Source organism: Coregonus lavaretus (genome assembly GCF_964263955.1).
Source record: "Coregonus lavaretus genome assembly, chromosome: 38".
In the NCBI taxonomy this organism is placed as follows: Eukaryota; Metazoa; Chordata; class Actinopteri; order Salmoniformes; family Salmonidae; genus Coregonus; species Coregonus lavaretus.
Window position 1 is genome coordinate 7,529,196 of NC_140025.1, and position 27,213 is coordinate 7,556,408.

At 44.3% G+C, this 27,213-nt stretch overlaps 1 protein-coding gene across 1 annotated transcript in view; it reads right to left on the reverse strand.

Annotated features, from left to right (window-relative positions):
* Positions 1-2,473: 2,473 nt before the first annotated feature.
* LOC311112285 (von Willebrand factor D and EGF domain-containing protein) overlaps positions 2,474-27,213 on the reverse strand; it is a gene marked incomplete at its 5' end in the record, with an annotated part of 64,299 nt that continues 39,559 nt past the window's right edge. The window contains 14 exons of the mRNA XM_084155340.1: positions 2,474-2,965; positions 3,181-3,278; positions 5,307-5,402; positions 5,811-5,906; positions 8,229-8,324; positions 9,075-9,170; positions 9,428-9,523; positions 10,081-10,176; positions 10,764-10,859; positions 11,017-11,112; positions 11,653-12,612; positions 14,802-14,981; positions 16,778-17,059; positions 18,894-19,031. Coding sequence (XP_084011466.1) covers positions 2,945-2,965; positions 3,181-3,278; positions 5,307-5,402; positions 5,811-5,906; positions 8,229-8,324; positions 9,075-9,170; positions 9,428-9,523; positions 10,081-10,176; positions 10,764-10,859; positions 11,017-11,112; positions 11,653-12,612; positions 14,802-14,981; positions 16,778-17,059; positions 18,894-19,031 — 2,447 coding nt within the window. The 3' untranslated portion in view covers positions 2,474-2,944. The remainder of the gene's footprint in view (positions 2,966-3,180; positions 3,279-5,306; positions 5,403-5,810; positions 5,907-8,228; positions 8,325-9,074; positions 9,171-9,427; positions 9,524-10,080; positions 10,177-10,763; positions 10,860-11,016; positions 11,113-11,652; positions 12,613-14,801; positions 14,982-16,777; positions 17,060-18,893; positions 19,032-27,213) is intronic.

Consider the following 27,213-nt stretch of genomic DNA (forward strand, 5'->3'; position numbering starts at 1 on the left):
AGATTAGGAGCACTCCCTTTAAGAGTGTGCTCCTAATCTCAGCTCGTTACCTGTATAAAAGACACCTGGGAGCCAGAAATCTTTCTGATTGAGAGGGGGTCAAATACTTATTTCCCTCATTAAAATGCAAATCAATTTACAACATTTTTGACATGCGTTTTTCTGGATTTTGTTGTTGTTATTCTGTCTCTCACTGTTCAAATAAACCTACCATTAAAATTATAGACTGATATTGTCTTTGTCAGTGGGCAAACGTACAAAATCAGCAGGGGATCAAATACTTTTTTCCCTCACTGTAAATTGTCATTACTGTGACAAAATGAATAGCTATTTCACTCTGTGTTTTTATTTAATGTTAGCAATTCTGTTATTCCAAAATAAATACATTCCCATAAACTAATATCTTTCAGCATCCTGTGAGAGATAAACAGCAGAGAATACAGCAGTAATTTCCTTAATAAAGTTTGTTTCGCTTCTCAAAGTTATAACTGTGCGAGACAATCACTGAGGGTGGATCTCAGGCTTTCCCGTGATATTTACCATCCAGGAGTTAGTGAAGTTGTCACAGAATTATCCTGAACACTATTTCAAAAGCAGAGTCTGCTTGCTTGTGTTCAACTAGAATTAGCTGCCAGTGTGGAGATTATGGGGGATTAGAACAAAGATACACAAACATCAACTAACTTGCAAAAATACTAATCCTACTGAGCTCAAACAGGGCAACTAAGACTCCTTTTAATGAGATTTGAAAAGAAAAGACAAAAGGCTGCTGGAGCAGAATAGCCTGTCATAATTGGCTCAGAGGTGATGCAGTTTGGTGGTGGTTTAATCAGTTAATCCCCATTTCCTCCTCATCCTCCACCTCCAGTGACCCTAGGCTAGGTGAGGCATCCCTGTCTCCCTAACTCCCTCACTGCATCATTACCAGGGGCCCTCATTTATAAATGGGTTGGTATGCATGGATTTGATCATAAATTGTTCATGGATATTACAAAAGGTGTCCCACAGGGGTCAGTACTGAGACCTGTTCTCTTTACTATTTATAAAAATGATAATGGTCTATCTGTTAACTTGTAATATTCATCTGTATGCAAACAACACTGTTATGTACGTCATTGCCCCAACTGTTGACCAGGCTTTGTTAGAGCTGCACAAAGCAAAAGGGGACCATTGCGCTCTCCAGAAGCTTGGCTAGTGTGTAAAACCCGTGAATTCAGACAAACAAAAGGTGTGATGGGTACGCACTCAAAAAGATGTCGCATAAAGCTGACTTATTTTTATTATTTCTGTATTGTTTTCACTGCATCAGGGATAGCCTACACAGATGTTTTGGCTTTGCAGCCTTCTTCAGTGTATAGGTACAAGAAGGCTGCAAAGCTGAAATGTCTGTGTACGATATCCCTGATGCAGTAAGCTTTATGCGACATCTTTTTGAGTGCAGACCCATCACACCTTTTGTATGTTAGAGCTGCAATCTGACCTTGTTACCTTACAGAAAGCCCTGGTCGGCTTAAAACTTGTACTTATTGCGGGCAAGATTAAATACACGTTGTTCTCTAGTTCTCACAAGAATGTTTCAGATGGACTACATATTTATTCATTGGACGGTTCTCCCATTGATCGGGTACCCGCCTACAAATATCTGGCCATTTGGATTGACAAAGACTTAATGCTTAAAAAAAAACATACGGATGAGCTAGTTAAAAAGCTACATTTTAAAGCCAATTATTTTTTAGAAATAGATCTTGCCTCTCCCTAAATAGCAGGAAGCAGATTGAACAGTCAACCTTCCTACCAGTTCTTGATTATGGTGACACCATTTACCAGAATGCAGCAGTCACTACTCTTAAACCTTTGGATGCCGTCTACCGCAGCGCCATTCGTTTTAGCACTGGTGACAGTTTTAATATCCACCACTGCATCCTGTATCAAAAGGTTGGCTGGTCCTCATTAACGTCCCGTAGATCAATTCATTACTCCCTTTTTGTTTACAAAGCCCTACTACACAAGCTTACAACTTACCTAACTGCGTTGTTAAAGTATTTAAAAAAACATGATACCAAATCCGCTCACAGGGTTGGTTAACTCTTGAGATTCCTCTGGTCTCCACCGAATTAGGTAAATCATCTTTTAGTTTTAATGCACCTCATTGCTGGAACCAACTGTAAAATACACTGCAATTGGACACTGATGCTGCTTGGGAAATTTTTATATTGATTGGGAAACTATTTGCTGAGGAATGTGGCTGTTTTCTTGGTTGTTTATTGTGTTGAGCTTTAGTTTGTTTTCTGATATTGATTTGGTCTATGAATTGTCTGTGCTGGGCTCCTTTGCGAAAGAGACCCTGGTCTCAATGGAGACTCCCTGTTTAAATAGAGGTCAAATAAAAAAATATAGACATTACACAAACCACATTTCTTCTCACATTTTAAGAAATTATTGTATGCAGAATGAGGATCAAGACTATGTATTGTACATAACAAATGGACTTTAATATCATACATTGCCTGGGTTTTATTTGTGAGTAATACAAAACATATTTGATGATATATACAACAATATAAAATTATAAAACATCACACAACCAAATAAATACAAATTCCAGGTGAGTTTTTAGTTTGATCATAAACTGCCAACTTCATGAGTTTGTTCCACAGTATACAGGACTGTTTTGTGCTTTGTTTTAATCTTATAAAAAAAGACAGACTTTAATAGATAAAATACAGTATTATTGGTTCTAAGAAAAACAATTATACAAATATTATACATATATTGGTCATGTACAGATCATAATCTTTGGAATTGTGCTGTATATTACAAATTATTTTCAAGAAACGAAAGCCATGGGCATTGAGCATCCTAATAGTCAGTGTGGTGGTTCCATTAGGAGTTTCATTGTCTTGTTTCAGCCCAGCGTCTTCAGTGCATAGTTCACAGTCCCCCATCAGCCTCGTGGAATTGGGAGCTGAAAAACACCATACATATTTTGACCACACTTATTCCACCGTGCATTCATACAGTCTTGAAATAGACCAGCCAATGCAAAACACTGGAAAGGCCCCCATCAATAAGAGATTTCTGACTTTCAGGCGTAAGCTTGGTGCTCAGCTTTCAAATGATATTCCTAATTCCTCTCTTGACTCCAGTCACAGTAAGTATTGGGGTGATGTATCTGCTTACCTTATGGGAACACAGAACCCCTGAATATCCTTTCCTGCAGGCACAGACATTAGGGCGAATACAACGGCTCCCGTAAAGACACTTCTGTTCACAGAGTGCTGTAGAAATTACAGAGAAATCACAATGTAGAAATGACAAATTTGAAATGAAAATCACAATGCAAGAGAGAGAGAGAGAGAGAGAGAGAGAGAGAGAGAGAGAGAGAGAGAGAGAGAGAGAGAGAGAGAGAGAGAGAGAGAGAGAGAGAGAGAGAGAGAGAGAGAGAGAGAGAGAGAGAGAGAGAGAGAGAGAGAGAGAGAGAGAGAGAGAGGCAGCAGGTGAGGGACAAGGCCTAAATCAGCCTAGCATCCTAATAACGACATTGTCATAATGACAGAGCTGACACTAATCTCTCTCTACTCATATTAACACCCTGAGGATTCTGGGTAAGTCCCAGAAAGGGGCCAAAATGGAGCCATGACAACATAGTTACCATAATCATCCCATCAAACCTCTGAATCATTACCATGCATAGCTAAATGCGTACACTGGGACTGAGTCTGCCTTTGAATTTAAGACAGAAATGACTCTATTATACACTTGAATACCCCTGTGTGGTCTGAATTCTCTCTGCTTCTTGTTCTGAGTTTATAGATTTTATTGCGCCGTATATTTGGGAGATTTACTTACAGCCATTAGTGGTTTGATAGAAATAAAGAAATAAGGCTGAGGCAGAGTAAATAGATAAACAGAAATGATGAATCATCTTTATGGATGGTGACTTCACTTTAAAGGGAGTTAAGTACTTCCGTTCCTCTCATGACTCCCGAGTCATTCTTCAAAGTCATGTATTGGCTGGTTAATGCTGGGATGCTGAACAAGCTTATGCAGGAACTGTTAGTGGAACTCCGATGAGACGTAGCTGTTAGTGTTTGTGTGTGTAACAAACACACAGCTGATTTTTAATGTGGTTGTGGTTCTTGTTGTTGTTGTTGCTGCTACGACCAGGTGATAAAAGTTGTTAACGGAGAGCTTCTTAAGCATGGTGGTGGTGAGAGTGAACTGACGAGGGACGTTTTAGAGACATATAAATGACAATAAAAGAGAACTGTTGTAAAATATACTGTGTCTGTAAAATGTATATGGTATGTAAAAGCTGGAAGTAGAAGCCTAAGTGTTGTTGTCAATTAGTTTACTCCAATTACGGGAGGGGTGGTAGGGTTGGGGGAAAATATATAGGAACATATATTTAAAAAATATACATCTACAAAAATATCTGCAGTATTAAAGCTGATCTACCTCCTTAGAAAATAAATAAATAAAATAAAAAATAAACGTCAATAAAGATGTTTATCAGCGGTAACTCTGGGGGAATAACCACTGTCTAAATTAGTATCTCATAGTTCTCCCGAGTGGCGCAGTGGTCTAAGGCACTGCATCGCAGTGCTAGCTGTGCCACTAGAGATCCTGGTTTGAATCCATTCCCTGTGTCGTAGCCGGCCGCGACCGGGAGACCCATGGGGTGGCGCGCAATTGGCCCAGCGTCGTCCAGGGTAGGGGAGGGAATGGCCGACAGGGATGTAGCTCAGTTGATAGAGCATGGCGTTTGCAACGCCAGGGTTGTGGGTTTGATTCCCACAGGGGGTATGAAAAAATAAATAATGTATGCGCTAACTAACTGTAAGTCGCTCTGGATAAGAGCGTCTGCTAAATGACTAAAATGTAAATGTAATGTATCATAAACCAGCCCAGGACTGTGTAGAGCTGGTCTCATGAGTCAACACCAGAGGAGGCTGGTGGGAGGATCTATAGCAGGACAGGCTCATTGTAATGGCTGGAACGGTATCAAACACATCAAACATATGGAAACCACAGGTTTAACGCCGTTCCATTCCAGCCATTACAATGAGCCCGTCCTCCTATAGCTCCCCCTACCAGCCTCCTCTGGTCTACACCTAATAATGTAATTGTAGTAGAGACCTGGCCAACGCTAGACACACATAACAGGGGAAGGAGACAGAACACTTTTCACAGAGCGAGTACCACTCTAGGGTGGTGGGAGGCAATTAACAGATGATTTCAGATAGTTAACCTAAACACACCACTCTCTTCGGAGAGGATGTAAGTGTGTGTGTAGGCGTACTTACGGACTTGGCACAGCATGCCCTGCCAGCCTGGAAGACAGTGGCAGGTGTTATGGCCAATACACTCTCCTCCATTCAGACACTTCTGTAGGCAAGTGGCTGGGGAGAGACAACACAACACCAATCAATTCACAAACCACTGCTTATGTATGGCTTATGAATGTTCTAAATGTATTGTTATGAATGTGTTATGAAGTCCTTATGTAGGTACCATTTAAATAAATAGATTTTAAATCAAATATTTTGGTATGTTATAATTGTGTTCATATTGTGCTGTAAACAGGCTGGTATAAAGTGGTTTACAAGCTGTTTACATTCTATGTGACTACCTGCTGCTTTTAAATGCTAGCTTGTGATAGCATGACACAGCCTGCCATCGGTGAACCACTAAACATCCCAAACACCGTGATGAATAGTTTCCATACGCTCTCGCCTCCACTGCTAGCATGGAAGCATATGTTTACAGGTAGTGGTGCAACTGTTTAACTCCTACGTGAGCCTGCTTACGTTTATCGCACCGCTTTCCTCTCCATCCAGATGGACAGTCACACACATCTGGACCCACGCACCGCCCTCCGTTCATACACATGGGCTCACATACACCTGGATAAGGGAGTGAGGGAGGGAGGGAGACTAAAACTTACCAACTGAGCTCATACATATTCACCAGAATAATTATCTACAGTATCTCACATGACAGAGATAGATTTTCAACTGACCCATGCATTTACTGTACCTGATATGCTTAATTACTTACAGCCATTAGTGGTTTGATAGAAATAAAGAAATAAGGCTGAGGCAGAGTAAATACACTGCTCAAAAAAATAAAGGGAACACTTAAACAACACAATGTAACTCCAAGTCAATCACACTTCTGTGAAATCAAACTGTCCACTTAGGAAGCGACACTGATTTACAATACATTTCACATGCTGTTGTGCAAATGGAATAGACAACAGGTGGAAATTATAGGCAATTAGCAAGACACCCCCAATAAAGAAGTGGTTCTGCAGGTGGTGACCACAGACCACTTCTCAGTTCCTGTGCTTCCTGGCTGATGTTTTGGTCACTTTTGAATGCTGGCGGTGCTTTCACTCTAGTGGTAGCATGAGACGGAGTCTACAACCCACACAAGTGGCTCAGGTAGTGCAGCTCATCCAGGATGGCACATCAATGCGAGCTGTGGCAAGAAGGTTTGCTGTGTCTGTCAGCGTAGTGTCCAGAGCATGGAGGCGCTACCAGGAGACGTGGAGGAGGCCGTAGGAGGGCAACAACCCAGCAGCAGGACCGCTACCTCCACCTTTGTGCAAGGAGGAGCAGGAGGAGCACTGCCAGAGCCCTGCAAAATGACCTCCAGCAGGCCACAAATGTGCATGTGTCTGCTCAAACGGTCAGAAACAGACTCCATGAGGGTGGTATGAGGGCCCGACGTCCACAGGTGGGGGTTGTGCTTACAGCCCAACACCGTGCAGGACGTTTGGCATCTGCCAGAGAACACCAAGATTGGCAAATTCGCCACTGGCGCCCTGTGCTCTTCACAGATGAAAGCAGGTTCACACTGAGCACATGTGACAGACGTGACAGAGTCTGGAGACGCCGTGGAGAACGTTCTGCTGCCTGCAACATCCTCCAACATGACCGGTTTGGCGGTGGGTCAGTCATGGTGTGGGGTGGCATTTCTTTGGGGGGCCGCACAACCCTCCATGTGCTCGCCAGATGTAGCCTGACTGCCATTAGGTACCGAGATGAGATCCTCAGACCCCTTGTGAGACCATATGCTGGTGCGGTTGGCCCTGGGTTCCTCATAATGCAAGACAATGCTAGACCTCATGTGGCTGGAGTGTGTCAGCAGTTCCTTCAAGAGGAAGGCATTGATGCTATGGACTGGCCCGCCCGTTCCCCAGACCTGAATCCAATTGAGCACATCTGGGACATCATGTCTCGCTCCATCCACCAACGCCACGTTGCACCACAGACTGTCCAGGAGTTGGCGGATGCTTTAGTCCAGGTCTGGGAGGAGATCCCTCAGGAGACCATCCGCCACCTCATCAGGAGCATGCCCAGGCGTTATAGGGAGGTCATACAGGCACGTGGAGGCCACACACACTACTGAGCCTCATTTTGACTTGTTTTAAGGACATTACATCAAAGTTGGATCAGCCTGTAGTGTGGTTTTCCACTTTAATTTTGAGGGTGACTCCAAATCCAGACCTCCATGGGTTGATAAATTTGATTTCCATTGATCATTTTTGTGTGATTTTGTTGTCAGCACATTCAACTATGTAAAGAAAAATGTATTTAATAAGATTATTTCATTCATTCAGATCTAGGATGTGTCGTTTAAGTGTTCCCTTTATTTTTTTGAGCAGTGTATATAAACAGAAATGATTAATCATCTTTATGGATATGCAGTGGAGAGGACAAAGATGTTCTACAATGAGCACATTCCTGAAGCTATCACCGCACTAATGACCCATAGTAGCAAATTGGTAATGTATAGCTAAATTAAAACCTTCACGTAAAAGCCCCTGCATGCATCCCTATTGTTAGTCAATAGCACTCCATAGCATCAATTTGACTATTCCCTGTCTCCACATGAAGCTCTGAAATGTTGGTTCCTGCTCCCTCGGGCCTGCCTCTTACTGAGTGCATCCATCAAATGCTTCCCTCTTTCCATATGGCTCAATTTACCCGCCAATATGCTGTACATTAACAAGGCTCTGGAATAACTGGCTCCACTGTGTTGAGGGCACTTTGTCAGATTGACACACATATGGTGGTGGGTAATAGATGATGATGATGAGGAGGAGAAGAAGTAGAGGAGGAAGAGAGGAGAGGCAGGAGGTGGAGGAAGAGGAGGCGGATGAGGAGCAGGTGGAGGGGCGGGCAGTGGAGGAGGAGGTGGCGTGGCGTGGCTTTACTCACTTTTTTCACAGCGCCATCCGGTGTATCCCTCGGCGCAGGAGCAGACGCTGTTTCTCATGCACACGCCCCCGTTCTTACAGGGAGGGCTACAGACAGCTGGGAAACAGCAAGAGATAGAGAGAGAGGGCAGAGATGGAGAAAGAGAGAGAGAGAGGTGGGGAGCAATGGGGGAGAGAGAGAGAGAGAGAGAGAGAGAGAGAGAGAGAGAGAGAGAGAGAGAGAGAGAGAGAGAGAGAGAGAGAGAGAGAGAGAGAGATGGGCGGGTGGATATGGGTGGTGGGAGAGAGATAGAGAGTGAGAGAGAAAAAGAGATTTGGTGGAGTGAGAGAGAAAGAGAGAGAGAGGGGTGGGAGAGAAAGAGATGCAACATTTCAAAAAAGGTGGAGGCCTCACTCCACCATTGATTGATACAGCAGTCCGTCCAAAGCTGAGGCATCACGATAAATGAGGGACAAAAAGAGTCCACAGTAAACACTTACTTAGAGAAATGCCTTGATAATTGGACACAGTGGAACTCTGCCAGAGCCCTTGATGGACTCCTTCAAATCAAACCTAAACCCCTGTCAATCTATCGGATTAGTTTTCCTTTCATTCAACCAGTAAATACACAAGTAAAAACTCCCACAGCGGGCCCATGACTCTGTGTGTTGTCAGGACAGTATGTGGACAAGGACATTGTGTGTGTGTGGCTCAGTTGGTAAGAGCGTGATGCTAGCAATGCCAAGGTTGTGGATTCCATTCCCACAGGGACCACATACAAAAAAATGTATGCAGCCACTTTACTGTAAGTCACATTGGATAAAAGTGTCTCCTAAGTGCAACAATTATATTAAGAGTGTATTTTACCGTTTTGACACTGGGCGCCGTAGAAGCCCTGGGGACAGCCACAGGTGTTCGGACGAAGACAAGTTCCTCCGTTCAGACACATAGGGGAGCACACAGCTAGAGGACAGACACTTAGAACAATCAACCAATCAATCAATCAACCAATAAATCAACTGACCAATCAATCAATCAAAATGTGTTTATGAAGCCCTTCATACATCTACAGGTGTCACACAGTGCTTTACAGTAACCCGACCTAGACCCCAAAGAGCAAGCAGAAGGACAGAACACACCAGGAAGAGTAGCTGCTGCATGAGCAACAGCTAATGGAGATCCTAATAAACCAAAGACACTGTCCAGGACTAGAGCTCTACCTGTCTCACAGGAGGGTCCGGTCCAGCCAGGCAGACAGGCACACTCATCAGGAGACACACACTCTCCTCCATTGTGACAGTGACGGTTACACACCACTGCGGAACAGATAGATGGGATAGAGTGAGCAACACAGAGATACGATATAATTATAAGGTTCTATCTGCATTTCTGTCAAAACAGAGTTATTGACATAGCCTTGTTCTCTACAATGTTCTCTACCTATATAGTATACCCCAATTCATGTTGTTAAGTTAAAATGAATACAAGATAAAACATTGTTCACACCATTCAAACCTCATTGAGGGTTCGGAATTTTAAAGGTAATTATCATATTTTGGCAGATAAAACCATGTAATTCCATGGTCACGATATTACTAGACCTTTATAACTCTAGCGACATAGTTCTATTTCATTCTGTGGGGAGGAGGGACACAGCATTAGCATTAATACCATTGGTTTGCCATTCAAAGTCCAATCCAATTTCAATGTGACTAACCTGACAAAGTTCCACTCTTGGAATAAAAGCCTAATTAAAGGTATGTGGTGGAGCAGTCATGTGTGTGGGTCCTACTTCATTTGAACAATGTGTGATGAGTGATAGCATATTCCATTTGCATGATGAATGATTTGTGATGATGTGTGTTGAACTCACTGGTCTCACATCTGGGGCCCACGAAGCCGTAGGGACAGGAGCAGGTGCTGGGTCCCACGCATGTTCCTCCGTGCTCACAGGGCAGACTGCACAGAGCTGTGGTTGGGGATGTTATGAATGTGTTATGCATGGGTTATGAATGTGTTATGTGTTCTTATGTTGGTACCCTTCAAATAAAGTGTTAATGGGGAAATAGGCCAGGCTTTGCCCTCACATTTCTTCATCAGTCAGCTAGGACTAGGAAGCAGTGTCTCAATACGGCTTGGCTTATTCTCACCGCCATGGCATTGGTGGGGTGGACTCTGACTCTGAGCTGTAGGTGGCAGTAGAGTTTCAAGCCTCTGTCATTAATATCTCAGACCAGCTCGAGGGAGGGCTTATCAAATGCCCACAACTGCTTAATTAGGTCTGCACTGACAAGCACGCAAGCACACACCGAAATGTACAGTACCGGACATGGACCGGCCTTCTTCCAGCAGTGCTTTCCTGTCTTTTAGTGATAAGGTTGCTTTCTCTAAGCTCCTGTCTATAGTCTGACACAGCACACAGAGACAGTTCTGATGGGCCCTAACAAGAACAGATAGGCCTCGTCCCAAATTGCACCCTAATTCCTACATAGCGCACTACGTTTGACCAGATCCCTATGAGCAAATGTGCCATTTGGGACGCAGCCATATAATTACCTGTCTCACACATCTCCCCGTGGTTGCCTTTCAGGCACTCACACACCCCCGGGGCGACGCACTGGCCTCCGTTCCTACACTCTGGTTTACAGATCGCTGAGGAGAAGGTCGTAAAGACATCAAACGATATAAAAGGCCTGTCAGGTTTAGCAATGCATGGGAATCAAAAACAACAATATCAGGATGATGTGGTATTTTGAGAGACTAAGACAGAGAGAGAGAGAGAGAGAGAGAGAGAGAGAGAGAGTGTTACCTGTTTGACAGTTGGTTCCGGCGTAGCCTGGTTTACAGCGGCATGTGTTGGGAGCGGCACACTCCATGTTCTTGCCACACGCATGCCTGCACACAGCTGGAGATAACAGGCAGGCAGGCGACACACACACACAAACACACACAAACACACACAGAGGCAGCACCATAGGCCAATTATTACAAGTTGCTTCCATCTATTCCAACTCCAACCTCCCTTACTGCATCTGTACAGAAACATCTGTCAACTCAACCCACCCCATGCTGCTCTGGTACAGGGCGCACTTGAAAAACGACCATCATTAGTACGCATTTTGGAGAGGCTAGAGAAAGGCATCACCTTCATTCATTGAAAAAGAGAGATGCGCAGGTGGTATTCAATACAGCCGGTAAACAGCAATGGAAAGGGTCCTCTATAATGGACCAGTGATAATAGATAGTGTTTCTCAAAGCAGTAGCTCTTTCTCAAGAAGAACAATCAACCTTTCTCCAAGCACTAGCACTTTCTCAAGAAGACGGATCAACCTTAGGCCTACTTCACAAGCCTCTTTTTTCGCCGTTTTTTGCACCTCGTTCCTTTTTGTCTTATTATCACATTATTCTGTTATCTTTTGTTTTTAAATAAATAAAATAACAATACCTCTGCATGTTCGTCCGTCTCCGGTGTATCCCAGGGGACACCCTCCACAGTGGAATCCCCCGTCCCTGTTGGGTTCACAGGGGACCCCTGGGAAACAGGGCATATCAGCGCAGGTCAGAGGCCGCTCCCGCTCCACTGCCACAGTATTACTGATCCTGGTCCCACGGTGGAGGTGGGGAGACGTGGCCCTGTGGAGGGGGGGAGTAAGGGGGGATGTGTGGTGGTCCCTCCGGGCAGGGGTGGTGAGGGTGAGAGAGGGCAGGGTGTCCTGTGGGTGGTCAGGTGGGTCAGAGGGGTCCGAGCCAGGCCCCGTCAGTGCTCCATCGGCGGAGAACTCGTACTCAGAGAGGGAGTAGGTAAAGGAGGAGAGGGCTGCGGTCAGCGGGGCCACAGCTTTAGGGAGGGTCCAGGGCTTGGTCAGGGTGGGCACCACTACCACATCAATGAGCTTCCCCTGGGCTGTCTTGGCTGAGGAATGGGGTGGAGTCAGCTTGGATTGGGGTGGAGTAACCTTGGGGTAGGTGGAGTGTGGAGGAGTAACCTTGGAAGAGGTGGCACTCCGCACGACACCTACAGACTCTCTGGTTGTCACCTTGAGTGAGGTAGCGCTGGCATTGGCACCGGTTTTGGCACGAGTCCTAGTGAGGGGACTGATGGCATGATGACTGCCCGTGGTGAGGCTGTGGGAACTCTCAGGTGACATAGGGGTGTGTCTAGGAAATAGGGGCGTGGCCACCTCCCTCCACCCAGTGATTGGCCCTCGGGCGGGTGAGAGGGGAGGGTGTGGGGGGCTCTGATAGGCTCCCCTGGAGACTGGCGAGGAGAAGGAGGAGAGACGTTTGACTGCGTGCCTGGGGGGCAAGGTGGGAAGGTGGAGTTGGGACACTTTACTGTTGCCATGGTGGTAGGGTTTGCTGCTCTTGGCTAGTGTCAGCTGCTGCTGGGTCAGGTGAGGGTTACCTGAGGAGAGATGGGGAGATGATGATGTGACACAAAAAAACTCAATGCCTATAAGGTTACACTCTAAAGGAGTTATTCGCTTGTCCCCATTGGAGAACCCCTTTTAGTTCCAAGTAGAACCCTTTTTGGTTCCAGGTAGAACTCTTTTGGGTTTCATGTAGAACCCTCTACGGAAAGGGTTTTACATGGAACTCAAAAGGGTTCTACCTGGAACCAAAAAGGGTTCTTCAAAGGCTTCTCCTATGGGGAAAGCTGTAGGGTTAGGGTTGTGGAAGAGGTTAGGGTTGAACTGAAATGTAGATAAGCTGGACTCTCTAAATAAAGTATTACAGCAGTATAGAATGTAATTACATCATCAGACACAGTGAAAGACAAAACAAAGATTTGGTAATAATCTGTTAACAGCTGCTATAAACACTGATGTTGACACAGAACATGGTTGGAACGGAATCAAGGCCACCATTGGACACCTCATGGGAACAATAAAGCTATTAAAATTCAAATTGAAATTAAATGTGTTATGGGTGTGGGGTCTAGATAAATATTACCCAACACCAGTGTTAATGACATATTGAGAGACGCCACCCAACGCTTCACTGATTTATTTTCCCCTACTGACACTGACTGGTAACGTCACCTGTATTGAAACCTCACAAAAGATGGCCAAATCACTTCATAGAGGAATCTAATACACAGTGAGGGAATTATAAACCAAATGAATAGTTTGGAACTTATTGTCACTGTCAGAAGGCGTCATGATAAATGTTGTATCCCCCCCACACACACACACACGCACGAACGCATGCATACACACACACACACACACACACACACACACACAAACACACACACTGAAGCAGCTGGACTCAAAGGGAACTGACTCTGTAGAAAGTCAGGACAACAGGATTGGGTATTAAACAGTTATTTGATTTAGAAATGTGGCGGCACAAATTATGAGATGCACTAAAAGGATTTATTTACTACAATTATGAAAAATGTCATCACACTGGCTGGGTAAAGAAACAAAGGCATGAACAATGTAGACTAGTCGGTGCTCTTCAAAACAACCCAGCATAGGTCCTATCCACTCAATAGTAGGACTGACTACTTTAACTTTCACTCTTAATAAAATATGTTTTATTTTTCACATCATCATGAAAGATGAATGCATGAGAAAAGCATATTCCACTGACATGAATTTATCATCTGGAAGTGCATGCTGTTGACTTGGACAGTGTACACATAGGGACAGAGAGTCCAAAGAAGGAAGGGACAAATACAAATGATAAAACAGAACTAAGCTGAGAGGAGAAGATGGAGCGCAAAGCTTTCCACATTTCACTGATCTACAAAAAAACTTGATGATGATTAGCATATTGAGCTTATTAATAGGGCAGCCTGGCCTCAGAGCCATACGAAGCATTCTATATGTATTTTTATGGACCCCCAAGACGTATGATATGTTCTAATGGTCTAGGGACAACTGTAGCATTTTAGCTAACCCTTTTCCTAACCTTTTTTAGTTCTCCTTTTACGTAAATTATCCTAACCTTTGTCGTTAGTTCTCCAAACCAACAACGTAATTATGTAAAATATATATATCTAAAGTGTGATATGTAAAATGTATGTATATGTAGCAAAAAAGCTGTAAAAACCAAAAAGGATATATTTGTGTCCTCCGAAGAGGGTGGATGGGTTAATAAAATCATTATCTTTGGTTGTTAGGATGCAACAAGCAACCTGGTCTCAGAGAAAGACGTATAATACTATAGGTCCTCCAAGATGATTGATAAGTTACTTCATCCAATTCGTATGCTATTGTACGACCGGGTAAAACGTTTGATGCTATTCGTCCTCTAATTTGTCTGATATTGTACAACCGCAATTCCATTCCATGTAACCTAACATAACTAAATATAGCATACTAAATGGAGGGAACACATTTACATACCAAATCTTATGAATTGCCCTCAGACCAGGTTGAATAGGGAGGTAAAGGCAGTTGAGGACAATTCACACCATGTCAGATTGTTTCCAAATAGTTTTCCAACAGTGACAGTAGAAAAACTACTAAAAAGCCAATGTGTGGTGCATGTACTAATGTATTTAGATAGCCTGGTGCCAGATCTGGGACCAGGCTAGTAGATATGGCCAGGGAGGTGGTGAAACACTTCCAGCCAAAGTCTTACCACGAGCGGTTTTGGTGCAGGTGCGTCCGTTGCCATGGAGGGGCGGTGGGCAGCGCCCACAGACATAGCCCGTGTAGGGCAGACGTCGGTCGATGCACTGGACCCCCAGGAAGCATGGTCGGCTGGCACACGTACCGGTCACATTGCTGTTGTTCCCTGCATGGGATGATAGCCCTAGGCCTGGAACACAGAATCACTGTTATCAGCCCCAGGACATTATTTATGAATGAATTCCTCTCCCCCTAGCCTTCACATGAACAGCGATGTTCACCATTTGTTTATGCTCAGCGGGATGCTGTAATCAGTTGTCAATGCCTCTGCATCGGCCACACCATGCTCTTATCGTTTGCATATTTCATGATTAGGCATAATTCAAATAGACCCGTAGATGTAAACAGCTCACAAATACCACCTACGTACAGTTGCCTACCTGGGAGTTATATTCAACACTGCCTGACAAATTTTATGTGGCAGAACTCGCAGTTAAATCCAAAGCTGCTACAGCTGCTAATTGCTCAAATGTCTTTGATTAAAATGCAAAGTCTTGGAAGACCAATTATATAAAGGTACTTTATAACCAAATTAGGGCTGTGGAGAAACTCTTAGTTGGCACTTTGTGTTTTGATGGCAGGAGGCTCATTACGGTGCTTCAGGATGAAAGTCTCTGAGTAATTGATTGATACGCTACCAAGGTCAGAACCCCCTTGGAGCGAGAGAGAGCGAGATGTGTGTGTGTGTGAGACCCCGACTGTGTCCCCTGTCTTCACCTCCAGACCCGCCCTCACCCCCAATCCAGCTGCATCAGCTTCTCTCTACCCATAGGCCTTCACTCCCCTCCTGGGCTCCCCTCTCTCCCCCACCCACAAAGAAGAGTGATGAAAATGCCAATCGCCCTATTAGTTTTAAACAAAGATGTTTCCTTTAGAACTAAAACTGCTGGTGTTATTAGCACTTTTAGATGGATTCTTTGTCCCATAACTTTGTCCTTGTCCTTTGCTTCGCACCTTGTAGTGGCACCACATCAAACCACCACATCATCAAAAGTGCATTATGGCTAGACTATGCTGTATTGTATTGGTATTGTACATTTATCCGCATATCTCTATTCTATGACGGATCTATGGAAGAGAGCAGACTGAGACAGAATGACTGTCATTGCAGTGCAGTTAGAAGCTTTGAAACGTGACACTGACAACCTTTCTCTTTTTCCTATTTGCGTGCCACAAAGCATTTCTTCTCCTCTCTCTCGCTAATAAAGCGTTTCATCTTCACGGGGACAAAAGAGGAAAAAGAACGGACCATCTGTCTTTTATTAAGAAGTGATTTATCAGCGTTATGACTCCACATATCAAGGCTTATTGCCTGTGAATTTTGTCTCATTTTCGACTAGGGCAGCAGAATCCACTCAGACAATGGGTGGTTTTATCGGAACGACGGGGCCGACGGGAGATGACATATTTTGCTGTGTGCCTTTCAATCCCATCTCCAGCCTTTTAGTGTGATGATGATGACAGGCAATTTTGCAAGGCCGCTAACTGGGCTGGCTATAGCTGCCAATGCCAATGAGGTGTTCAGTCGCGGAGTAATGTGACACCCCTGATGGACTATTATAGGAGCCTTGGTGTTAAACAGTCTTTTGTAGGCGATCTGAGTATCAGACAGAGGCTTTGGGAAATACGGGGTATGGTAGTAGGTGCCAGGCGCACCGGTTTGTGTCAAGAACTGTAATGCTGCTTGCTTTTTCACGCTCAACAGTTTCCCATGTGTATCAAGAATGGTCTATCACCCAACTGTGGGAAGCATTGGAGTCAACACGGGCCAGCATCCCTGTGGAACACTTTCGATACCTTGTAGAGTCCATGCCACAACGAATTGAGACTATTCTGCGGGCAAAAGGGGAGGGTGGGCGGGGGTGGGGGAGGTCAACTCAATATTAGGAAGGTGTTCCTAATGTTTGGTATACTCAGGGTACTTGCCAGTTTTTTGTCCATTCTTAGACGGTGTATGTACAGCTGGGGCCTTGGCACGTGCCCTGTTGGTCTCTCGAAGTCCAGGCATGTTGGTTTGTGGGAGTCCAGGCTTGTTGGTCGGTGGGATTCCAGGTCTGCCAGTGTCCATCCTGGGTGGATTGTGTTGGTCTGGTCTGTTGATGAGTGAGGTCTTAGAGGTGGTGGTGGTAGTGGTGGTAGTGGTGGTAGTGGTGGTAGGGACAGTGGTGGGTCCAATGCTGGGGACAATGGGAATCGACCGTACAGGTGCTGTTGTGTAGAGACAGATATGGACACATGGAGAGAGTAAGAGGTGGACTTCATAACATGTCAGTGCTTTTATGATGCTGGGAGAGAGATCGATAGAGGACACTTCAGGTTCAGGGCCAGAAGTTGTTTTTAATATACATTTCATAGAAACCTGAGTTCTCACACACTTTTCAAGAATGTTGGACGACAGTTTATCAAAATTTTTCATCCCACACCTACACCACTAGAAATCACAGCTCCTCAATAGATCTATGAGCAGCAGAATCGTAAAAAAATAAATAAAAGCAGAAAGAAAGGAAAGCAGAGCCCGAGGAGCAGGAGGAGAGAGAGAGACTGTGTGATTGATGACAGCAGAGCAGAGAAACGGCAAGTGAAATAAACCTGACAGTGTAACTCCTGCAGAGGCGGTATGGAACTGAAATAAACAAAGCAGAGAATCACTCAGCCGAAACTCATCACTCAGAGGGAGAAAAAGATTAGGGAGAGGGAAAGGCTAAGACGCTTAGAAAATAAAAGAGGGATGTTGGTGGAAACATGGCATGGCTTTTTGGGAGAAAATGGTGACTAAGTGTGTGCATGTGTGTGTATATGTGTGTGTATGTGTGTGTGTGTACATGTGCGTACGTGCGTACGTGCGTGCCTGCATGAATGCGTGTGTGTGCATGTGGTTAACTCCTGGGGAATTCAAGCGGTTTACCCTGAACTACAGAAACAAACGTCTCCTGAATGAAAATTGGATGATTAATCAGAAACAAACAGCCCTCTAGGTGCAGGTATATGTGTGTTTTATGGATGGTGCCCCAGCTTAGCCCCTGTTCCCCTCGCCCTGTGGCCCAGGCGGTAGATCCCTCTGTATTCAGCCAGGCCATGCTCCTTCCATGCTCTCCCAGGCCCCACACTTCACCTCACCTTACATTGCCTTACCTCACCTCAGCTCTGTGGCCCAGGCGATAGATCACACTCTATTCCACCAGATCATGCTCCTCTTCCATCTCCCTGCTGCTAGCCAGGCCCCTTACCTCATCACTCTGTATTCAGCCATGCTCCTTCCTCTCAGCCCTACTCTCTGCTCCCTCCTCTGTACCCTTCCAAGTTCCCACATCTCACCTCAGCTCTAATGGCCTTTGCCAGTTAGCTGTCAACAGAGAGAGGCACACCTGAGGTGCTGCTGCAGCTCTCTGAGCCTGGGGCCAGGTGACAGGATACACTATGCTCTGCTCTCCCTCAGAGGGGAAGTGCTTCACCAATTAACTCAGCTCAACAACCCTCCCCTAACCCCCACAAAAATGAAGAAAAGAGAACACATACAAAATAAATTATGGGAGGGAAGGGGGAGAGGGGAGAGAAGGGGTGAGCCATCACCTGCCCTCTGGTTTCCATTGAACATGCATCCATGTTGGTTATCATGTGAGTGGTTCAAAGTGCAAAGGCAACTATTCCCATTATTGTGTGTGTAATGATATCCACATATGGGAATTCTCTGGAAAGCTGAGCTGGAATGTCTTATTGTTCCTGTTTGTCTTGTCAATGATAATAGTGCTTGTCTGGTCTTCCCACAGTTACAGGTGCATGCAGCTTTACGTTTCCATACAGTTCAATATTACAGGTGGGAGAAAGTTGCAAGTACCTCTGGAACATCTTTGCAACATTTCTTATATTCATTTCAAATAAATCCCTTTTCTATATTGATAAACAAGGCCCACAGTCTGTTTGTATGGAAGTGAATTGGCTAATTGATACAATAGTGTAGTAGCACCAGTGATTTGATTGACCATGCCTACCTGTTGATGTAAAAAGTGTTGATAAATACATTTGATTGATTGACCATGCCTACCTGTGCAGGTGGTCCCATCTCTCAGCATGCCGTGGGGGCAGCCTCCACACCTGTAGGAGCCGAAGCTGTTGAAGCACTGGACTCCAGGCAAGCAGGGCATCCTCTCACACTCATTCACATCCTCCTGACAGGTAGCGCCTACACAGAGTCACAGAGACAGACAGACATTATTACAACAGACAACACAAAGACAGACTGCCAAAGGCTATTACTACAACAGGTAGCCCTTACACGCACAAAGACAGAAAGCCAAGGTCTGAGCCAAGCTCACAGACAGAGACAAAAAGCCAAGGAAGCCCATTACAACAACAAACAGAGAGTTCATGTATTTTCAGCCAGTGATGTGCGGTCAGCGTAGGCACAATGAATGAAAAAATAACTATATACATTTTTACCAATAATCATTTTGTCATCTTCATGTTTTTTCTGCATGATAAAATCGATTTGCACAAGGAGGCAAGAGGAAAGGCCTTTCTCCTACCTCTCAAACTCAAACCCATTGACATGACTTGTGTATGCATGTTTCTACCTTATACTGCCAGCTAATGGACGCCGAAAGGCAAGTTATTCATTTTCACTGCACTCAACTAATAAATGCGCATGCAAAAGGATATGGGACAGGCAGGAGGACAGCCAGCTCCTGCCTATGGACGTCACACATAACCTGCCTGTTACGTTCGTTTTCCTGCTAGTTAAAGTAAACTGATCAGGATGGCTAACATATTGCATCTGAAACAGTTTTCGAAGTTGGATTTTCTAGCGAAACAGCGGGTGATAAGGGATGGAAGACCAACACCTGAGCTTAGGGACCTACATCAAAGGAAGGGACAGAAAATAACACAATCATTTCAATATGAGTGGTATCAACGGAAAGACTGGCTCTGTGGCTGCGCTGCTAGCAGCCGACTCTACTGCTTCCCTTGCCTGCTTCTTCACCCGCGACAGCGTGTAGACAAGAGCCGGTTACTGCGAATTGAACAACTTGCATTTAGCACGCAACTAGCATGAGAAATCTGTGTCTCATATCCAAAGCCAGATAGTTCTTAAAACAGTTGGCAATGAATGAACAACAGAGATTGAACATCAGCATGCACAAAAAGAGAACCGAGAGATTTTGAAAGACCTAGCTAATTAATGCAACGTCATGCTACCTAGGTAAACAGGAGTTGGCATTTTGTGGCAACGATGAGAGTGCCAGCTCATCAAACAGGCCCAAGGGCAACTATGTGGAACTATTAAACCGTTAGCAACCCATTTAGAGAGCTTTTTGCTCATGGCCTATGATGGAATTTTCAATGTACAATTGTTTCTTCCGTGTTCTGCAGAACTGGGCCTGGCAGAAAGCGAAACTCATAGTAAACAGCCGATCAGAGTAGAGAGGGGGCTAATCTACTATAATTTAATGGACAATATCAATGTTCAGATGACAGCTAGTGTAACACGTGGGATACAAACCCAGGTCTCCCACGGGAGCAACCAACATCTTAGACCAATAGGAAATTCCCTATTGGGCAGACACTGGTTTTGAAGTTTGCAGGAGGATTACCCCATCATGTGACCATGACCATTACACCAGGTTTGACCACTTTGGTGAACTTAATTTCCTTGGCTTAGTGGTCTGCAAAAACGTATAAACAATGTCACAAAGGATCGACACCAGCAAACAAGAGCCTGTCAAAATATGCCAAGTACTTTGATTTCATTAAGGCTGATCTTGTCGGATTGTACAGTTCACAAATGGTACGAGACAAATCACCTGGACAGCTCCTCAGCATGACCTGACACAGATTGTCCCCGAGGCGACAAAGTTACTGCAGCTGGTCCTCACTAAACCAGCCACAACAGCATCCGTTGAGAGGTCATTTTCTATGCTGAAACGGATAAAGAAATACAGTCGAAACTGAACCGATCAAGGACGACTCTCATCCCTTACCATCATCTCCATCACACTGAGACTGACTTTTAAAACTGAGGGCCAACAGGGAGGAGTGTTACAGTTCAGTCACTGATGTCTTTACCCAGAAGGATAGACGGATGGACTTCGTTTACAAGTGCAATTTACAAAGTGTATTTACAGTAGTGCCGTCTACTATTATTATATTACATGTCTATTGTGTAAGTACAGTATATCTCTCAGTCAGTATTGCTGACTACTAGGCATGTTGTGTCTGTAGCGCTGTCTACAAGCAGGCCTACTCCTTGGCATTTGTGTTGACGTCGGTGGTACTGAAAGTCGCCTGTTTGTGCAAGGCAGTAGTTGAGAGGGGCAAAAGCTACTAGGGCCTGTGAATGTGTGTCTAATGGTTAAAGCCTGATGCTGTTTGATGATTGGTTGTGGTTGTTTGATGGTTAACTATTTTTCTTTTTTTTTTTCTTTTTTTGCGGGTAGCTTTAATATTGCAAATATATTGTAACTTCCATCAATGTAATTGTCTGCATCACTTCCAATCCCCCATATGTTTTTTTTCGTTTTTTTTCTCTCGCATATATATATATATATATATACATACATATACACATACATACATATATACATACATACATACATATCCTTTAAAAATATATATATTTCCCTTTATTACTTTCCAACCCCACCATCCCCTCCCTAATTGGAGTAAACTAGTGAACAACAATGCTTAGGCCTCTACTTCATGCTTATACATACTATATACATTTTATGGACACAGTCACTAATTATATTTTGTTTGTTTTTACTCCTGAACTTCCTCCGATCATTTTCATGATGTCCATCTGGTATGCTTCTATATGCCATATCTTTCTAACTGTGCTCTTTCACAAAAGCTCACAATATATAACCTATATACTTATTATGGACACAGCATGTCTTACACTAGTTATCTTGTTGTTATTAGTTGTTATTAGTCCCATCCCAGCTCCATTCAACACCGCCCATCTATCTCTTAACACCATCCATATTGGATTTCTATTTGCCATATATTTTTCAACTGTACTGTGATGTTTTACAAAAGTTCTGAACCTTTCTATTCTCATTGTTTCTACAGTATGTGAATTGAAAATAAACATCTTTGCTAAAAGTATTATTATATTATTGATCGATTGACTATGACTTTTCAGATCACCCAGTAGTGCTATCTGCAGGGTCAATTCCATGCAAATATTGCAATCCTTCAGCCATTCCTGGACCTGTGTCCAGAAACAAGCTACAAATGGACAGTACCAAAACAAATGATCTAATGATTCTGTCTCTTCACAGCCAAATCTGCAGAGCTGGGAAGATTGTATCCCCCATACAAATAACATTCTATTGGTAGCAAGAATTTTATATAATCATTTAAATTGAAAAATTCTAAGTTTTGAATCCGGCGTCGTTTTGCGTATCAGTTCATAAACACTATGCCATGGAATCGGTACATCAAAAATCTCTTCCCAACTATTTTGTAATCTATATGGGACGGCTGTCAATCTTTTGGTCCTTAAATTAAACTGGTAAACTTTTTTTTTAACCAATTATGTTCTTTAATGCAAGGCCGACAGACAAGTTCCTTACTTTTTCCTCCTTCCACTTTCCTCTTCCATTTTTGCGGTAATGCTGCAATTATTTGGTTGTAATTTTGGGTAGAGCAGACATTTCCATATGTTTTTGTAAGCTGCATGTGCGACATAACTCCACCATTCCTACCGATAATATCATTTACGAAGATTATACCTTTTTTTTAAATTTTCTCAAAAATGAACGTTTTTTTATCAATTAGAATATTTGTTGCAATATTTGTTCTGTCATTTCTGGAGGATTAAATTGAAATTGCAACCAACTTTCTATGGCTTGTTTTAGAAATAGTGATATTTGGGAGATTATTTCCTTTTCAAATACCTGAAAGTGAGGGGTTGTAATCTGAATAAAGGGAAAAAGTCCCTTCTTGAACATTGGGTGAGACAATCTTACTAGTTTGCTAGAGAACCAGTTCGGATTTAAGTATAATTTTTGTATGACTGAAGCTTTTAGTGATAGCATAGATAATGCTTTAATATTTAATAATTTCTGTCCTCCTAATTCATATTTAGTATATAAATAGGCCCGTTTAATTTTGTCTGGCTTGCCGTTCCAAATAAAATGGAATATTTTTTTCTCATATAATTTAAAAAACTGTTCGCTAGAAGTAGGCAAGACCATAAGCAAATAGGTAAACTGGGATAATACTAAAGAGTTAATCAGGGTGATTTTTCCACAAATTGACAGGTATTTACCTTTCCATGGTAGCAAGATCTTATCTATTTTTGCTAATTTTCTATTAAATTTTTTCGAAGTGAGATAATTTCATTTGGGATATGTATTCCGAGTATATCCACATCACCATCAGACCATTTTATTGGTAAACTACATGGTAATGTAAAAATTGTATTTTTTAGTGATCCAATACGTAATATAGTACATTTATCATAATTTGGTTGTAATCCAGAGAGGTTAGAAAATGTATCTAGATCCTCTATGAGGCTGTGGAGGGAAGAATATGTAAGTATCCCTGCAATATAACCCTCCAACCTTTTCCACCTTCTAACTAACCCTTCCCACTGAGGGGATGATATATAATAGCTCCCGAGTGGCGCAGTGGTCTAAGGCACTGCATCTCAGTGCTAGCTGTGCCACTAGAGATCCTGGTTTGAATCCAGGCTCTGTCGTAGCCGGCCGCGACCAGGAGACCCATGGGGCGGCGCACAATTGGCCCAGCGTCGTCCAGGGTAGGGGAGGGAATGGCTGGCAGGGATGTAGCTCAGTGGGTTCAATTCCCACGGGGGGGCCAGTATGAAAAAATAAAAAAATAATGTATGCACTCACTAACTGTAAGTCGCTCTGGATAAGAGCGTCTGCTAAATGACTAAAATGTAAATGTAAAATTAAAGTTGTGGATTTAAAAGAAAACATGAATCGTCAGCGTACAATGACACCTTTGTTTTTAAGCCCTGGATTTCTAATTCCTTGATATTATTGTTGGATCTGATTTTAATAGCTAACATCTCGATGGCAATAATAAATAGATATGCCGATAGTTGACAACCTTGTTTCACTCCTCTTGACAGTTTAAAACTTTCTGAGAAATAGCCATTATTTACTATTTTACACCTAGGGTTACTATATATGATTTTAACCCAATTTATATGAGATTGTCCAAAATTGAAATGCTCCAGGCATTTATATATAAACCCCAGTAGTACTTTATCAAATGTCTTTTCGAAATCTGCTATGAATAGTAGGCCTGGTTTCCCAGATTTTCCATAGTGTTTCTATTGTTTGCCTTTTATTATCTCCAATGTATCGCCCATGTAAAAAACCTGTCTGATTAGAATGAATAATGTCCAACAATACCTTTTTAATTCTATGCGCTATACATTTTGCTAGAATTTTTGCATCACTGTCAGGTTTTGGCCATGACTGTTCGGGCTTTGGTCACTAGATGTCCCCATTGCACCTTTTTTGTACCTTTTGTTTTTCTTGCTCTAATTATTGTTTGCACCTGTAGGTCATTCCCTTGTTAGTATTTAAACCCTGTGTGTTCCTCAGTTCCTTGCTCAGTGTTTGTAAGTTAGCACCCAGCCCCAGCCCAAGCCTTGTTTTATATAGATATTTCTCTGGTGGGATTTTCCAGAGGTTCTCTGGTTTAGTTTTTGTGTTTTGTTTGAGTAGTCTTTTGAGGTTTGTTTTTCCCTGCTGTTTTTTACCACTTTGTGGAGTTTCTTTTGTTTTTTGGAGGTTTTCCTCTTTGTGCCTCTTGGCTTTATTTTTGGACATTGTGGATTTAGTTTCTTTGCCTGAAGATTTTGTTCTTTAATTAAACCACCATCTCCAGTACAGCTGTGTCTGCCTCATCTTCTGGGTTCTGACAATTATTAGTGACTGTTTCTCGCACCGGGTCGTGACAGAAACACTGAGCCACCTTTATGAACCCAGAGGCAGCCAGTACCCAGGATCTTTTTTCCATGCTGTCCCACCATGAGGGGACTGTCCAACGCCACGAAGCTGCTCTGGTTCAGCAAGAGGCCTTAATGGCTAGACATTCTCAACTTCTGTCAGAGATGCTGACTTCCATAAAGCAGATTTCGGATCGACTTTCCCCGGCAACTGCTTCTGCTCCAGTTCATCCGATTCAAGGGCCCCTGGCAGTTAATCCCCTGGCTGAACCTCGTCTGCCGCCTCCCCAACGGTTCTCAGGGGATCCGAGTGTTTGTAAGGGGTTTTTCACCCAATGTTCTCTCTCCTTTGAGCTGCAACCATCGTCGTTTCCCACCGACCGGTCCAAGATAGCATATATCATCACCCTGCTGTCGGAAAAGGCCCTAGCCTGGGCTACTGCTGTGTGGGATGCCCAAAGTCCCTGCTGTGCCAGCTACTCTACCTTTGCTGAAGAATTCAAGCGAGTGTTTCAAGGTCCTACCAACGGCCCTGACTCAGCCAAACAGCTCCTGACTCTCCGCCAAGGTCGGCGCAGCGTGACGGACTATGCCATCCAGTTCCGCACTGTGGCAGCAGCAAGTGGCTGGAACGACGAGGCGCTCACAGTGTGTTTTTTGAAGGGTCTTTCTGACACCATCCAAGATGAACTGGCCACTCGGGAACCACCGGACAACCTCGAGTCCCTTATCAAGTTGGCTTCACGCATAGACCAGCGTCTGAGAGAGAGAGAACAAAACCATAGACCGCTCACCCTAGTTCCTATCGGTTCCAGCTCCGAGTCTCCACCTTTATCCTCGCTGGCTCCACCAGAACCCATGCAGGTTGGACGCATCCCCCAGGCTGAGAGAGACCGCCGGATGAGGGAGCGATGCTGTCTATATTGCGGCAAACCGGGCCATTTCCGCTCCACGTGTCCCGGGCTCCAGGGAAACGCACTTTCCCGTGCAGGCCTGGGAGGACTGTAACGGGAAACATAACCTCCTCCCATCCATCCAACTCCCGCCTGCTCATTCCTGTTACCCTTTCCTGGGACGACCACGAGGTTTCTCTTCAAGCCTTGGTAGACTCTGGAGCCGCAGGTAACTTCATGGATGGGATCTGGGCGAAGGAGAATGGCGTTCCTTCTGAACCTCTAAGTGACCCCATAAGGGTTACTACGTTGGATAGAAGTCCTTTGGGATCTGGACTTGTCACTCGTGCCACTACCCCCTTACGACTTTCAGTTTCCCAACACCAGGAAGTGATGAACTTTCATCTGATCTCCTGTTCCGAGTTTCCTCTCGTCCTTGGTTATCCCTGGCTTCACAGCCATAACCCTCACATCGACTGGTCTGTGGGCACTATCAAGCAGTGGGGTCCTACGTGCCAAGCCACTTGTATCTTCCCGAGTTCCCAGAGTTCTCCTTCCGAGTCTCTAGAATCCATCGACTTGTCCCGAGTTCCCGAGTGTTACCATGACCTCAAACTGGTATTTAGCAAACAGAGGGCCACCAAACTACCACCCCATAGACCTTACGATTGCACCATCGACCTGTTGCCGGGGACCTGCCCTCCCAGGGGTCGGATCTTTTCCCTTTCTCCTCCCGAACGAGCTGCTATGGATACCTACATCAAGGACGCTCTGACAGCAGGCCTCATGCGTCCATCTACCTCGCCGGCGGGAGCAGGGTTTTTCTTTGTGGCCAAGAAAGACGGTGGATTACGACCTTGCATCGACTACCGGGGACTCAATGCCATAACCGTCCGTAACCGCTACCCGCTACCTCTTATGGCCACAGCCTTTGAGCTGCTCCAGGAAGCAGTTGTCTTCACTAAGCTTGACCTGCGGAACGCATACCATCTTGTGCGGATCAAACCCGGGGACGAGTGGAAGACCGCTTTCAACACGCCTACTGGTCACTACGAATACTCGGTGATGCCCTTCGGCCTGACCAACGCTCCGGCTGTGTTCCAAGCGCTCATAAACGATGTGCTTAGGGATATGCTTAACATCTTTGTGTTTGTTTACTTGGATGACATCCTCATCTTTTCGAGCTCCCTTCAAGAACACACTAAGCATGTCAGACAAGTGCTCAAACGCCTCCTAGACAGCCATTTGTACGTTAAGCCGGAGAAGTGTGAATTCCATTCCTCTCGAGTACAATTCCTGGGATTTATAGTGGAACCCGGACGAGTCCAGATGGACCCCAAGAAGGTAGAGGCGGTAGCGGATTGGCCCACCCCCAAGTCCGTTAAGGAAGTTCAGCGTTTCCTGGGCTTCACCAACTTTTACCGCAAGTTCATCAAGAACTTCAGCTCGGTGGCAGCCCCTCTCTCGGCGGTAACCAAGGGTGGCAACACAAGGTTTCTGTGGGGAAGAGAAGCTGAGACGGCCTTCCAAGGACTCAAGCA